General features: G+C 43.6%; 1 protein-coding gene across 3 annotated transcripts in view; it reads left to right on the top strand.

Annotated features, from left to right (window-relative positions):
• HIPK2 (homeodomain interacting protein kinase 2) overlaps positions 1 to 16,904 on the top strand; it is a 187,845-nt gene that overhangs the window by 47,326 nt on the left and 123,615 nt on the right. For all 3 annotated transcript variants that reach the window (XR_005222447.2, XM_037879390.2, XM_027834451.3), the window contains exon 2: positions 14,287 to 15,382. Coding sequence is in view for 2 of the 3 variants with exons in the window: in XM_037879390.2 (XP_037735318.1) it covers positions 14,287 to 15,382 (1,096 nt within the window). In the remaining variant the exon portion in view is untranslated. The remainder of the gene's footprint in view (positions 1 to 14,286; positions 15,383 to 16,904) is intronic.

Here is a 16,904-nt window from a genome sequence, read left to right as displayed (position 1 = left end):
GAGTAGTGCGCAGGTCCCTGCACTGGGTTCTTGTTCCATTCTGAGTGCAGTTCGAGGTGTTGGTGTTGAAGCCCTGATTTTTGGGGCTTGTTTATTTGAGAGGTGGTCTCTCACACTACACCCCATTGAGGCTGTTAAAACGCTTGCTGTTGGTCCATAAAGTATGAATACCCCATGTCTGCCAGCAAGGCTTTCTCAGCTGGGGGCCTTGCTTTTGGGAATTCACTCCCCTTGGTAGCCCATCAGAGCCTGAGTTTTGTAACCTTCAAGGCAAGCTGTAAAAGGTCAGTATTTTGCATAGCACTTGATTTTCTGCTTTTGCTTTCTTCCTTTTATTTTGTGTAATAGTTTCTATAATGGAAGTGGTCTAGCTGCCATGGCATTAAGCAGAATAGAAATGAGGAAATAAATATGTCAATAAATATAAACTGCATGAAAGAGAAACCTGGTGTGCAGATTGATGGCAGCCAGAGAGTTCAGGTGAAGGATTTTACTATTTTCTTTCTCTTAATGACTTCCCTTCCTCTGCTTTCTTTTCCTTCAGAGATTTGAGTGGTAGTACTTACTAGTCTCCCTGAACAGCTTTTACTGAGCTGCTTCATCACACTCGAGGGTCTTATATCCTTTCTCCTCAAGTCAGTTATCCTTTCGTGATCTTCTGGATGTTTCCTCTTCACAGCCATGAAATCCGTCCTTTAGTTCATCCCCAGCCCCAACTCGGGTTTTCTTTTAGGGCTAGAAAGAGCTTCCTGGATCATCCAGTTCATCCCCCTCAGTTAGACAGGATTGTCCTCCACGCTGAACCCGAAGTGACAGATGCCCTACAGTATCTTATTTCAAACAGAGCAGTGGTGAAGATATTTGGAAACCCATCAGTACATACCAAAGGATACAGGTCCAGTTTCACTAGGAGTATACAAGCAGGGAGGGGGTAGGAGGCTTGTATTTGCTTGTGACTAGAAGTTAATCTGATGGGATTGCTCTGTTTGGCTGAAGAGTTTGTCATTTCTTTCTGGAAAAGAGATGTCATTGCATGCAGTGGCACATCCCATGGCTCTGCAAGTATATGGGCAAGAGAGAGAGAGAGAGCTTACATTACCTAAAAGAAAATAAACAATTGGGATGGTCTGTATCACACATTAATAGGGGCACCCAAAGATGTTCTCTTTGCCTATAGCAGTGTGTAATGTTCTCACTTAGAGTGTTTCACCTCACCATCCTTCCAGTCTCCCTTAAACTGCTCAACACACTCTGATGGGAGAAGGAATTTTGGGGATCGTTTAGTTACGTGGAATCTTCCGGTAGGGCCCTCTTTTCAGCTGTGTTTTAAGGAGAAAAGGACCCTAATCAAAATCCTGGATCCTAAGCCCCCAGAATGTTGGGGATGTTTGGATCTGGCCTGACTCTGAATTTTGTTATTCAGCCCCAGCTCTAGTTCTGAGTTCTCCAGGCCCTCTCCCTTCTCATCTCCAACCCTTTTGGGCCTGACAGTCTTGCAACAGTCACCTTAAAAGACAAATCAAAACAAAGGAGATTGCTGAGGATTTGGCCATAATTTTCACTGCACAGGGTTTTTTTTGTTTTTGTTTTTTGTGTAGGATAAAGGCTAAGAAAATGGAAGGAGAAGGAGAAAATCGCAGTTTAGACAGGTGTTTCCCTGTGGAGCCAAAGGGCTATTTTGTGTGCGTGTGCATTTATAGCATTCTTTTTTTATTACTTAAAATGAAAGCAAGTTGACTAACCTGATGGGTTCTCATCCTTAGCTTCCTAAAGTATCCTGTATTTAGCTGGAGATTCTTTGTGAGGGATTGTAGTAAGGCTTGTATTTAGCAGCTCTTATTTAGCCGTGAGGTGTTGATACAATTAAGTTAACCCTGATCATGTGACAGTTAAAAGTCTCTCTTTCTCTCAGAATCGTCTGAGATATGTGTAGCAGGCTTGAAGCAGTGTTTTCCCCCTGCAGAGTAATCCATGCCCCTGAAGCCAGGTTCCTGTTTATCGTACTAACCTTATCCAGAGGCTTGTCTCTCTCCACCAGGTCTATTTCCTGATGGAAACAAACTGAAGGGAGGGACTCGCAAATCAGCAAACTGACCTTTTCAGCCCAGCTAGTGGCTGATATGAGGTTCAGATCTCATAAAAAATGAAGCGCTGACTGTCACGCAATGGCCTCTTTGCAAATGAAACACTTAAAACTCCTGAGCATAAGAGGCTCAGACAGGGACTGCAGAAAACTGCCCACAACTTGCTTTAAGCAAGGGTTCCTGCTGTTGACAGTGGCACACGGGAAGTGCTGTGGTTTCACTACTGTTAGGGGTGGGCTTTACATGTGGAAAGTCACCAGGTGAGGAGGCTGTGGTGGGGAAAGTAGCCACTACATCCCTTCCAGTGAGGACTCCAGAAGCACAAAAATGTGTCAGTGCTAGGCAAGGGAGGAGGCATGGGCAGGACAGAAGAGGGATGCACTGATGCAGTTCATCCCCTGTGTAGACTCTTCTGGAGCTCCTGATGGAAACCAAAGGGACTCTTTCCTCCAGATCAATCTCCTCTCATGGGCCAAGAGGGGGACCAGCTGGTGCAATTTGTATGAATCTAGACCATAAAATAATTAAGGATCATAACCTCCCAGTGAGATAGGTTAGTACTGTTAACCCTGTTTTGAAGATGGGAAACTGAGGCAGACAGGTTAAGTGACTTGTTCAAGGCTACATAGAAAGCCAGTGCTATGCAAGGATTCTTCTGTAGGGAATACTGCACTCCTAACCCTATGTACAGTACGTACCTTGTCTTCAGGATATCAGCAGATTAAAACTGCCAATCCATCCCCCAGCTGGGTAATGTTTAAGCTTCCATGCTCTGCCTTGTCTTCTCATTATGAAACTGAAAGCTGAAACTCTTGAACAAAACACCCTCATTGAGACTTTTATCAGCGCACTCCAAGAGATATGACAATAAAGCTTCAAAACAGAGTTTCTGTCTGTCACAATTACGAGTCTGTTTGGATCGGCAACATTCCCCCTTCCCACACTATCTGTGCTAAGGGGAGTCTCTCGTCTCCCCCTTAGGACCTTGGAAATCCCAATGTTTGGTGGCAGCACTGGTTCCTGACTTCACTGAGATATGCTTTTCTAAAATGTCTTTGCACTAAGCTGTTTGTGTGAGGCTCTCCACACCCCTTTGTAGATCTTGATTGCTTTCTGCTGCTGTTGTCCCCTCATTCTTTACCGTGCTTCATCTTCGCCTGATCCTGGGATTCTGCTAAGTGCCTAGCTCCGGAAGTCATCACAAGAGCCGGTGGCTTCCTACCCTGGCTCTAGAGGTTTTTGCTCAGCAAGATAAATATGGCAAGACTTTTTCATTGTTAAGTCATCGAGACCTGCCTCAGGCACAGTGGACTCCCAGATATCTTCTATTTGTCTGACGAGCACTTTGATGACTTGGTGGATTTCCACAGAATTTTCATGATTTCCTCAGAGGTGATGGTCTTGCTGCCATTCTTGACAGGTCTGATGAAGAGGACTGGCTTGCCAGAATCTAGCTCCATTTTGTCAATGGCATAACTTTTTACTTCTTTTACTTCACTTTCAATAATATTTAAGGCAGACTGAGGAAAGGAAGGTGAGATGACTTCTTATAATTTTCCATTATCCACACTGCCAAGCTCCTGTCCCTAAGACGGTATCTAAATAGTTAAGGTATGTCCAGAGGTCCTGGGAGTGCATCTCTGAATGTTAGGCCCTTGTCAGTTTTCCCACACCAAGAGCTAGAAGTCTCTGGAAGGTCAAATGGTTGGAGAGTCTGCAGAGAAGTAATTAGGTAGCAGAGACTCTGGTGAGGCATCTGATTTAACCGTCATCCTCAGGTTTTACATTACTAATTAAATAACATGTGAAACAGAAACATGGCCCCATAATTTACTTAAGAAATATATAAGATTTGTTTCCATTGCAACAATTCAAATATGAAGCGGGAAAACCCCCAAGAAATTCTCAAAACACAATTCTTTGCTAAGTTATAGTTAAGTTTCCAAATATAAATATATTGATCTGCCCCTGGGATTCTATGTTAAGTGCCTAGATCAAGAGGATGTCAAAAGAGCTTGGCCTTAATACTTTGGATCTTGGGTACCTGGACCACATCAGGAGGATGAATACAAATAGTGATTTTCTAGTGTATATAGAGGATAGATAGGATAGTTTGGGCTTTGTGGCTTGGAGTGTATTGTTTGTGAATTGTAATTAGATGATAGGATGTGACAAATGTGGTCTCTTGACTCTAGAGGAAAGGTTTGCTATGGTAGGGACAGATTTTTGGCATATGTATGGAAAGAAAAATGTGAAACAGTGTAGATGAGGCGGAGGAATGGTGAACTGGAGGCGTGTCTGTGGTTGGGTGGGTGGCTTATAATTAGTAGTTACAGGTAAGTATTTAGCAGTAGTTACACCAAAGGTGGATGTTTCATACATTAGTAAGCAGAGTGTGGGACAGTTTGGGGGTGTATATTGCTCATACTGTAAATGCAGGAGAAGTCCGGTGTATGGGTGTAAGTATGTCACTGATACACAGGTGTAGGTCAGAGGCAGTAGGAAGGGGGCAGGGTTACGGTTGTTTTTGGAATCATAACAGCATTTCCTGACTTTCCTAACTGCAGCATCTTAGTGAGATTGTTTTTGTTCTGGTACAGTATGTGTGTGTGTGTGTGTCTGTGTGTGCAAGTTAGATATATTCATGTCATTAGGGCCTGATGAAATTCATCCTAGGTACTCTGAAGCAATCTCAGATTCCTTAACGATTATCTGTGAGAACTCATGGAGAACAAGTGAGGTCCCATAGGACTGGAGAAGGGCAAACATAGTACCTATCTTTAGAAAAGGGAACAAAGAGGACCCAGGGAATTATAGACCAACCAGCTTGACTTCAATACCTGGAAAGGTACTGGAACAATCTGTTACTAAACAATCAGTTTGTAAGCACTAGAGGATAACAGGATAATAAATAATAGCCAACATGGATTTATGAAGATTGACAAACTAACCTAATTTCCTTCTTTGACAGGGTTACTGGCCTAATGAATGGGGGGAAGCTGTAGATGTGATATAGCTTGATGTCAATAAGGCTTCTGACACAGTCCCACATGACATTCTCATAAGCAAACTCGGGAAATGTGGTCTAGATGAAATTACTGTGAGGTAGGTGCAAATTACTATAAGTAGGGCCCTACCAAATTCACGGCTGTGAAAAATGTGTCATCTGGTCTTTTGTGTACTTTTACCCTATACTACACAGATTTCATGGGGGAGACCAGCGTTTCTCAAACTGGAGGTCCCAACCCAAAAGCAGGTGGTGGGGGGATTGTAAGGTTATCGTAGGAGGGATGCAGATTTGCTGCCCTGCTTCTGTGCTGCGTTCAGAGCTGGGTGGCTGGAGAGCCGCGGCTGCTTACTAGGAGCCCAGCTCTGAAGGCAGCGCCCCGCCAACAGCAGCACAGAAGTAAGGGTGGCAATACTGTGACCCCCCTTCAATAACCTTGTGACCTCCACACATCCTCCTTTTGGGTCAGAACCCCTATAGTTACAACCCTGTGAAATTTTAGATTTAAATATCTGAAATAATGATATTTATGATTTTAAAAATCCTATAACAGTGAAATTGCCCAAAATGGACCGTGAATTTGGTAGGGCCCTAACTATAAGATGGGCACAACTGGCTGAAAAACATAGTCAAAGAGTAGTTATCAATGCTTCCCTGTCAAACTGGGAGGCTGTATTTAGTAGGGTCCTGCTGGGGTCTGTCTTGGGTCCAGAACTATTCAATATTTTCATTAATGATTTGGTAATGAAGTGTAGCGTGTGCTTATAAAATTTTCAGAGGACACCAGGCTGTGAGGGGTTGTGAGAACTTTGGAGGACAGGATTAGAATTCAAATGACCTTGACAAATTTGAGATTTGTTCTGAAATCAATAAGATGAAAGTCAATAAAGACAAGTGCAAAGTACTACACTTAGCAAGGAAAAATCAAATGCAACTACAAAATGGGTAATAATTGGCTAAGCAGTAGGACTGCTGAAAAGGATCTGGGGGTTATAGCGGATCACAAATTGAATATGAGTCAACAATTCAATGCAGTTGCCAAAAAGGCTAATATTATTCTGGGGTGTATTAGCAGGAGTGTCGTAGGGAAGACACGGGGAGTAATTGTACTGCTCTACTCAGCACTGGAAAGATGTGTGGACAAATTGGAGAGAGTTCAGAGGAGACCAACAAAAATGATAAAAGGTTCAGAAAACCTGACCTATGAGGAAAGGTTAAAAAACCTGGGCATATTTAGTTTTGAGAAAAGAAGACTGAGGGGGAACCTGATAACAGTCTCCAAATATGTGAAGGGCTGTCATAAAGAGGATGTTGATCAATTGCTCTCCATGTCCACTGAAGATAGGACAAGAAGTAAAGGGCTTAATTTGCAGCAAGGGAGATTTAGGTTAGATATTAGGAAAAACTTTCTAGCTATCAGGGTAGTTCAGCTCTGGAACAGGCTTCCCAGGGAGGTTTTGGAATCCAGGTCACTGGAGGTTTTTAAGAACAGGTTCATAGATTCATAGATATTTAGGTCAGAAGGGACCATTATGGTCATCTAGTCTGACCTCCTGCACAACGCAGGCCACAGAATTTCACCCACCACTCCTGCAAAAAACCTCTCACCTATGTCTGAGCTATTGAAGTCCTCAAATCATGGTTTAAAGACTTCAAGGAGCAGAGAATCCTCCAGCAAGTGACCCGAGCCCCATGCTACAGAGGAAGGCGAAAAACAAATGCCTGTTGGACCAATGCCTGTCAGGTCTAGGTTTACTTGGTCCTGCCTCAGTGCAGGGGGCTGGATTATGTGATCTGTCGAGGTCCCTTCCAGCCCTACATTTCTGTGATTCCATGAGTCTATATAGCTATTTCTGTGCCTGTACGGTCTTGATCAGACACACGATCCTAGAACTATGCAATAGCTTATCTGGGAATATAACTGTGTGATGGTGCAGCTTATAGACTCTATAGGGTAAATAAACTCTTTTAAAAATGATCTAAACACTAAGAAAACTACCACTACTGTTGCTAACTACTGTTGATGACACAGGAAAGCATGATCTAAAAAACCAAATGAAGGATGTGGACGTGGAGTGAAGGTCCTGACACCCTCAGCTAGCCAGGGAGAAGGAGCTGAGACAGCTGAGAACCACACTGCCCTTTGTGTTTGGCTCCAAACATTCATTGCTTCAGGGCAGGGCGTTCATATGGCCTCATTTTGGACAGGTGGTTTTCAAAGCTTAGCAGCACCAGGAGACATGTCTCACAAATAAGACCATGCAGAGGCAGGCCACCTTAAAGAAGAACACAGCAGAGTCTCCATACCCTGCAGTTCCTTCCTTCTCTGCCTTCTTAACTGAGGCGCAGAAAGGAGTATTTTAGCTCCTGCTTCCACAGGGAAACTGGAAGATATTTATTTTCAAGTGTGTCTTGGGTGCATCAGTTATATGCTATACACAAGCCATGCACTTTCAACAGTATTTTTCAAACAGACACTGTTGTTCTCTCTGCAGTCAGCAGCCTCTGGTTTCAGTGAGTCAACAGCTCTGCAGGTATTGCAGAAGGTCTTATTGCCTGGTTAATACAGGGCAGGGTCTTAGTCTCTTGCCACCCCTAAGGTCCTCATTATACATAAGCTGTCAGTACAACAAATAGAGAGGAAAAACAGCAGTGTCTTTCAAATTGTTCCTTGTTTAACTACCAGCTGTAATTCTTGCAATTTGGGGAGAGGTTTGGGGAGGAGGAGCTGTGATTTTTCCCCTGTTTGCTTCTCTGGAACTTATTGGATTTGATATGAACTATACAGAGGCAGGTCTATGATTTGTGTATGTATGAAGGAAAATGCTGTCTGAATTAGAAATTACTATTTAGTGAAGGCTGGGTAAGGAGGAGTGGTTGAGACTCAAATCTTTCAACTAAAGCCCTTTAATTAGTTTTAGAATTGTCCCCTCAGTGCACTCTACATACGTTAACTCCTGTTAATGCTAGGGGGAGTTACACGACTCATATCAAGGACAGAGCAGTCCCCATTAAATCCAGTTACTATCTATTGCGTGAGGGCCTTAAATGACTACACTAAAACTCATTATTAAAGGAAAGAACTATCAGCTTTATTTAATGCATCCTATCTGACCTCATTTCTGCATACGACTAACTAAAACTCTCACAGTCGTGACCCAATATGCACAAGTGAAACCAGATATTGATTTTCCAGGGGTTGTTTTTATATTCCAGAGTCCTGGCTACCTCTTGACCATGTAAATGGAGTGACGGAGTTACCCTGCATCTATGCTTCGAAAAAGGCCACATTTAGATCAGGCTTAGTTTGTGTGTGTTAGGTAAGCCCAACCTAAAGGCGATCACTTTTCCTAGTCAAGACAAAGCTTCTGCGAACACAGGTGGAGCTCCCGAGGCTAACCTCAAGGTAGCCAGAAAGCCCTGTAAACATGGCTGCCAATTCTGTGCTGTGGGAGAAAAAGGCTGCTTCTTAACTCTTCCCTTTCCTGTTCCTGCCTGGAAAGTGTGAGAAAGGCTGGTCCCCAGCTGCATCCTAAATCCCCTTCAGCAATTAGAGGTGGCACCATATTGGCAGGATCCTTGTCTGAAGTGAATTTAGAGGAGAGACACAAAGGCAATTATAGTGGTGCAGCCACTCTCAGGAAGTCTTTGCAAGTCTATGGGCTGCAGTTTGAGAACTCATGTTCTATGAAGTATAATATCCTATTTTCCTATTTCAACAGTTTATAGCCTTTCAGTCTCTTGATGACCCATGGAATGATGACATTTCTCCAGCAGAGAAAGGTTGTGTGGGATGTTCAGAGCACATCAATGTCATATATAGATTGAGCTGGGCTGGGGGTGCGGTCACCACATAGCAGCATAGGTTTGTTGCTTCCTTTACATGCTTCTAGCTTTTGTCAACCTAAGGAACTAAGAGGTTGGAACTGTGAATCATAATCCGGTCTCTAACATGGAACTAGAGAGCAATAACCACAGGGCCTGCCCCTATTCATGTTTTGTATTATTAATATTGTAATTGAGCAGAGATCTTAAGGAAACACCCACCATCATCACCACAGTTTTTTAGCATCTTCCAAACATTTTGGGTTTGCGTTTCTCTCAAATTAGACATGCAGACAGCATTACAATAAAAATTACTTTGCTGCAGAAACTCTCTCTTTCCCACCCCTGGGCTGTCAGTCAGACTATAATTTCTTGGCACCAACTACATTGAGCAGCTACTCAAGCCGTTCTCCTTAGGCCATGTGCCCCCAAAATATCAGCTGTGAAAAAAATGATCTCAGCAAAGGGAGGGAGATTTAATATTTCTTTTAAAAGAAAAACTCTTCTAGGGCAGTGGTTCTCAATCAGGGGTACGCAGAGGTCTTCCAGGGGATACAGCAACTCATCTAGATATTTGCCTAATTTTACAAGCTACATAAAAGCACTAGCAAAGTCAGTACAAACTAAAATTTCATACAGTGACTTGTTCATACTGCTCTATATACTGTGCACTGAAATGTAAGTACAATATTTATATTCCAGTTGATTTATTTAATAATTATATGGTAAAAATGAGAAAGTAAGCAATTTGTCAGTAATAGTGTGCTGTGACACTTCTGTATTTTTATGTCTGATTTTGCAAGCAAGTAGTTATTAAGTGAGGTGAAACTTGGGAGTATGCAAGACAAATAAGACTCCTGAAAGGGGTACAGTAGTCTCTCAAGCCACTGTTCTAGTGAATGTTGTGCCTCATGGAGAGTGAAAGGTGCTGGACTGACAATGCTAGAGTTCAAAGCCCTCTGTTTAGCCAGAAGGCAAGTACAGTGTAGGCAGCCACAGTTCTTTGTCCACAGCCTTTATCAGAGGGATGTGTTCTTGTGGTGACAGGATAGTTCAGTCTTTATGCTCATTCTGTGTTTGTTCTCTCTGTAGAGACTACAAAGAAGGGTGTCTGGTGCAGAGGGATTTTTAAATGTGGATCTGTCTCCAGGAAAACGGGACTGAGACCACCAACTTATTTCACTAAGGGGCATAGACAGTGATCTGACATCAGCAATTTTTCAGTGACCGCTGATCCTGGTTGGTATCAGGACAGATCCTCAGAGGATGTAAAATGGCATATGCCAATTTACACTGACTGGGGATCCGGCCCTTAATGATGGCTATTCATTACGGTAGCACCTAGATCAGGGTTTCTGAACCCATGGGTCACAACCCAGAATTGGCTCACCAGAATTTGTCAAAGGGTTCCATGGGAGTCCTGGGGGTGGGGTGTCAGTAAAATGACCAGATAGCAAGTGTGAAAAATTGAGACAGAGGGTGGGGGGTAATAGATATCTATGTAAGAAAAAGCCCCAAATATCTGGACTGTCCCTATAAAATCGGGACATCTGATCACCCTAGGTGTCGGGTCCTGCCCTGGGAAAAGGGAGGCCCATGGGGCTTATAGAACACACCCCACACTACTCCTGCAGCTCCAGTCTCTTGGGGCTGGTTGGGCTCAGCTCCCTGCTTCAGGTGTTGCAACCTGGTGCAGAGGGTCACAGTGCTGCTCAGGTTTGGCCCAGCTGTCCCTCCATCATGATGATGGCAGTGGCATAGCAAGGTGGAAAAAACAGGGGGAGCGGAAATAAAAAAAGGCTCACCTGGAGGCGCTCTGGGTCTCCAGCAGCCCTTTGGCGTCGGGTCCTTCACTCGCTACGCGGGGGTGGGGGGGAAGGTTCAAATTGGAGTGAGTAGCTCTGTGCCCCATGTGGCAGGGCAGGTCACAGCACCACTCACATAAATTTGGCCTGGGGACTCCCCATCCACCAGGCCAAACCTGAGTGGCACTGTGACCCTAGAGGTTGCAATGTTTGGAGCAGGGAGCTGAGCCCAGACAGCCCTGCAGGATAGGGATAGGAGATGCCACTATAGTACACACGGTGGACTTGTGTAGCATTTATTACATCAATGTGTATATTATTTATCGTGGGTAAGAAATAGTTAGTAAGCGAAATTTTTTTTTGCACTAAAGCTATTCTCTGGGTTATGAGAGGCCCCAATGGTTCCTGAGCCCAAAAAAGTTGAGAACCACTGACCTAGATAATTACAGCTGTTGCGCTGTGTATCGGTGGCTTTAATTTTGGGGTGACTAGATCATTTAAAGTTATTTTTAGAGCTATCTCTTATGGCTCTCTCTCCTTTTTTGTGTCAGGTTTTTTAACCTTAGGGATGGTAAGCAAGCACACTGGAATGAAAGCCATAAAGCTATAAATTACACCTCTACTAGATCCACAATATGTTACCAATTACCTCTGCTTTATTATTCATGTCCCAGGGGAAAACATGCATCCAACCACCCCACTACCCCAGAAAGGTCACTACTAGAATGAACACTGTGACGCTTTTTAATTAGTGGAAAAACAAACATCGCCTCTGCCTCACATATGATATTGGTGTCCAGGATGACAAGTTGAGTAATTTTGCTGCAGTTCTCTGAGCTCATTGCGTACCACAGGCTAAGTCATTCATAGCAACATTGTCACCCTGTGGAAAGTAGGGAGGAAAGCAGGCGCTGTGGGAGAAGGGTTGAAAGATCCCAGGAGACTGAGTAACAGGGACTTTGGAGGTTGTTTTTTTTTTTATACAAGTGTCAGCAAACAGTGTAGAAAATCACATTAAAGCTAGGGGTCACATCGGTAGACTAGAGCAATCTGTACTGCTTCATCGCTGGAGGTTACAGGAGCTTTACACAGCAGGTTTTGGTGTTGGGGTGGGTGTTCCCCTTGTCCTGATTACGTGTTTCTTTGACTCTGCTCTATCTTTAAAAGCTGCTTGGGGCAGCAGGGCTGAATAGAGGGATTCTGGAGCAAAGTGGAGTGCTCAGCCTGCTAGCAGGGGTGGAAGTAACTTAAAAGTCTTACTAGTACGGGGGCCTGGCCCTGGGCCTCAGAAGGGACAGGGCCTTGGGCCGAAGGGGCAGGGCCTCGGGCGGAAGGGACAGGTCTGTGGGTCAGCCTCCCCCAGCCAACCCTTTGGGAGGGCGGGGGCCTTAACGTTGGCTGTATACCGGCCTGTACCAGCGGCCACTTCTTACCGGTACACCGTACCAGCCCACTTTCACCTCTGCGTGCTGGTGATTTACATGCAATTACACCGAATGCACTTTCAGCTCACCTCAGCTATTTCATAAGAGGTTCCTGGTTTCTGGCTCCTGGGAATTAACTGAAAGATTTGTGTATGTGTTTGCTTAACTGAGTTCTTTTCTCTGTGCTAATCAGCTTTGAAACTAGGAAGTAACTATATATGTAGCTACATATATATATATATATATACACACACACAAACATAAAAGGATTTTAGAACATAGCAACACACCTGGGAATGGGCTAGAAGAGAGCTGGTTTCTCTCAGCAATTATGAGGAAAAAAAGCTGAGCATTGTGCACTCTTAATTCCCCCCTGCCTGGGAGGATGCTTCAGGTCATCTGTGTATGTGTTGATTTTGTTGTATTTTTGTTAATGAAACATTCAGCCTTCAAATATTTTCCTTTTAAATTGAAAACAAGTCAAGGTATGTTTTCTCTTAAAAATTCAGTGATGGTGGAAGATCAGAATACTGTTTTTTTCCCCCTCCCCTGTCAGTCTTGGGGTTTATTACAAAACAAAGATTTGCAACGCTTGCTGAAAAAGGGCATGGCTTTCTGCCTTAACTCACTCCTAGTGTCGGCTTCTTAAATACAAATCCACACTCAGCTTTGTGCGATTCACTAATTCTTCTTGCCAGCCCTATAGTCTCTACACTGGGAGGAGAAACCTGGGAGAAGTTCTGTACTTGGTCTTCCACCTTCTATGGATCTCTGGTGGGTTCCCACATTTGTGCCTTTCTAACCACAAGGTTTTGCTTGGATTTTTTTAAGTACCTGGGTAATTAGTTCTGTTTTGTTGTTTGTATAAATATCTATAGACTGTTAACATTTTTAGATTCAAAGAAAAAGATTGCAGGAAAATAATTTATGTCTTTTTTAAAATTTTGCATTAATTTAGAGCTAGATTCTGCTGCTCTCTTACTCATGCCAAATGTTACCTTATTCCAAGAATTGTCCTTTTAACTTTCAGCAGGATCTACTTTCCAGCTATGGTACTACTCACTATGAATGTGAATGGAAAAATGTGGCCCATCGTGATTTATGAAACCAAGGGAACTGATAGCAGGAGCTAGGGCTAATCTTTGCATAATACCTGTTTTCACTATCCATAAATGCTGACAAGCGTTATGCAAGATTCCCACATACAGTTCTGGCAAGGGACTTCAATTATGACTTGAAACATCACCAGCTATTCCAGTCCCTGGGTCCACAAACTTCTCTGTCAGCACACCTCAATTCTGACTTTCAACACCTCTTCCTATTCCCGTCCTGGACTTCTACTGAGCAGAAAACATGAATTATACAGTGGTTTTATGTGTACAGAAAGAGGACTTGAATGAGACCCCACCCAAACGATGTCATGTATGACATACATCAGGGATTGGACTTTGGTCTGCAGAGGTAAAAGACTATTTCAGTATCCCACTACACCATCTCTCCGTCAATGTCAAGGCCTTGTCTATACTACGGGGGGCGGGGAAGAGATTGATCTAGGTTACACAACTTCAGCTACATGAATAATGTAACTGAAGTCGACGTATTTAGATCTACTTACCACGGGGTCCACACTATGCTATGTCGACAGGAGATGCTCTCCCGTCAACTCCCCTTGTGCTTCTCGTTCAGGTGGAGTACAGGAATCGATGGGAGAGTAATCTGCGGTTGATTTAGCGGCTCTTCACTAGACCCGCTAAATCGACTGCTGATGCATCGATTGCCATGTATCATCCCCCGGTAAGTGTAGACAAGCCCTAAGTTGTTGCTGGAGACAATGGGACCAGAAGGATGTTTAGTCGCAAAAGGTAAACCTAATCCTTAGATTACTGATATTAAAAAAAGAGAGAGGGAGACTAATGGTCACTATTAATATATATGATTCAGTTAGTGCTGACTCTTTGTTTTACTGTACTGCACTTTATTTGCAATGGATACGTCTCTCGGTCTGTAAGAGCCTGGTCATTCTCTAGCTGTTCCTGAGGTTTCCCTCCCCATCATTCCATTTTCCCTTATTGCAACTGAAATGAATAAAAAGCTGGGGAAGAAATCTTGACACTGTTGTTTCTTTAAATCTTATCTTGCAGGTATGGCCTCGCATGTGCAAGTTTTCTCCCCTCACACCCTTCAGTCAAGTGCCTTCTGTAGTGTGAAGAAACTGAAAGTGGAACCGAGTTCTAACTGGGATATGACTGGGTACGGCACACATAGCAAAGTCTACAGCCAGACCAAGAACGTGCAGTCCTCCCAAGCGGCGGCAGCAGCAGTCAACGCCTCCCTCCAGATTCCCAACCCCAGTATCCCTTACGAACAGACCATCATCTTTCCAGCAAGCACGGGGCACATCGTGGTGACATCTGCCAGCAGCACTTCTGGTGTCGTTGCAGTGTCTGGGCAAGCATTGGGAGGACCTCACAACCTGATGCGTCGAAGCACTGTGAGCCTTCTGGACACCTACCAAAAATGTGGACTTAAGCGCAAGAGTGAGGAAATTGAGAACACAAGCAGTGTGCAGATAATTGAAGAGCATCCACCAATGATTCAGAACAATGCCAGTGGGGCCACAGTAGCTACTGCCACCACATCCACTGCCACATCCAAAAACAGTGGCTCCAACAGCGAAGGGGATTACCAGCTGGTACAACATGAAGTGCTGTGTTCTATGACCAACACATATGAAGTATTAGAATTTCTTGGCCGCGGAACCTTTGGGCAAGTGGTCAAATGCTGGAAACGTGGCACTAATGAGATTGTAGCTATCAAGATCCTGAAGAACCATCCTTCCTATGCCCGACAAGGTCAGATTGAAGTGAGCATCCTGGCCCGGTTGAGTACGGAAAGTGCAGATGACTACAACTTTGTCCGAGCCTATGAGTGCTTCCAGCACAAAAATCACACTTGCTTGGTCTTTGAAATGTTGGAGCAGAACCTCTATGATTTTCTAAAGCAAAACAAATTCAGTCCTTTGCCCCTTAAGTATATCCGGCCAATCCTCCAGCAGGTAGCAACAGCCCTAATGAAGCTGAAAAGCTTGGGACTGATTCACGCAGATCTCAAGCCAGAGAACATCATGTTGGTAGACCCATCCCGACAACCATACAGGGTCAAGGTCATAGACTTTGGTTCAGCTAGTCACGTGTCTAAGGCTGTGTGTTCAACTTACCTTCAATCCAGATATTACAGGTAAGAGAGTTGTGTCAAATAATGTCAAGGAAGATGTTTTTTCTGGAAGATCCTATAAAAACCTCTATGGTCAGCCGTTTTTTCTTGCCATCTTTTGTATCTGTACTGAATGCTGAATTGTGATGGCTAGACTCTCATGATGAGTTGTATGTCCATTGCCAAAATGAAAGAAAAGTAATTTAACATCTTGGGGTGATGGCCATTAAAAGCCATTGTTAATTTGGAAATAACCTTCAAAAATTGACTGATTAAAAAAGGAGTTTGTCAATTAAAACTGACAAGATAATTTAGAAAAGCATCCCTTCGCCCTCCTCCCCCCCACCCCCCGACTCCTGAGTCTGATTCCACAGTGTGAGCTAGATCCTCGGAGTTGTTGAGTTGGTGCATTTCCCTGCAAAGTTAATGCAAGCTACAGCGACTTGGATTTAAAAAGGTTTTTTTATCCGTAAACAATGAATTAACATTTTAAATATAAATAATCAGATTTACAGGCTTCTTTGTATGGCTGAAATGATGGACTTTGTAAAAATGATGTGCAACCATATAAAGAAGTTGTACAAATCTAACAGTTGCCTTGAAATAGTAGTTTTCCAGGCTGTGGGCGTGATGCAAAACCCATTGGAGTCCACAGTCAGAGTCCCATTGACTGCAGTGGGCTGTGGGTCAGGCCGTACCGGAACACATTTTAGTATATAACTTTGTTTTAATGGTAATTTATTTTCAGTGTTTGAAATTTACTCAGTGTGACAATCTGTACTCTTATGTTCACCCCTTTTACAAGACTATGATACATTTTGTACAGAGTATGCCTTGTGAGGTATCATTTGAAAACTCATAATTTGCTGATCATTATTGTCCTGATAAAATATTTGTGGCAACATTGTATGTAAAGTTATAAAATTCTACTACAGAACATTACTGAGATGTTCCGATTTTAGAAAAGCAGGCACAGACCAGTTCCTCAAAGACCAAAGGCAAACTGATGCCTCAGCCAGGTGTCAACAAAATCAAATAGACTATCATCCAGTTAAGAGGCCACTCTTCAGCAGGAAAAAGGGTGTGAGTGAGAAATCTACATTTTGGAAGAGAAACTGCTGGAAGTTCTTGTCCCCACAGACTTTCTCTTTCTTGAGCCCCAGGCTGGAGAATTGACGGGACACAGCAGTTCATCTGTCCATATTGTACCCTGGGTAATCTCACAGCCAAGTAAGAAGGATGAATGAGTATTGTCCATATTTCTGGGTGGGGTTGAGACTGGCATCCTGGCTAAGGTTTATTGATCTCTATTCATTGTACTTTTTACCCTTTATCCACAGGCAGGTGCTGTCTTAGGGTGAAATTCAGAATTGTACAGAGGGCACACCCAAGTTGCACGCACCATTTAAGTTCTGCTTAAGTCTGTAATATAGGGCTTTGGTAGTACCTAATCCTTGTGCATAGAGAGGAAAGAGGGTTAGGGCACTAGCCTCGCACTTGGGAGACCAGGATTCAATTCCTTGTTCCAGAACAGACTGCCTGTTTG

Source organism: Chelonia mydas, chromosome 1 (genome assembly GCF_015237465.2).
Source record: "Chelonia mydas isolate rCheMyd1 chromosome 1, rCheMyd1.pri.v2, whole genome shotgun sequence".
In the NCBI taxonomy this organism is placed as follows: Eukaryota; Metazoa; Chordata; order Testudines; family Cheloniidae; genus Chelonia; species Chelonia mydas.
Note: the sequence above shows the minus strand (reverse complement) of the source record. Positions and strands in the feature narration are given on the sequence as shown.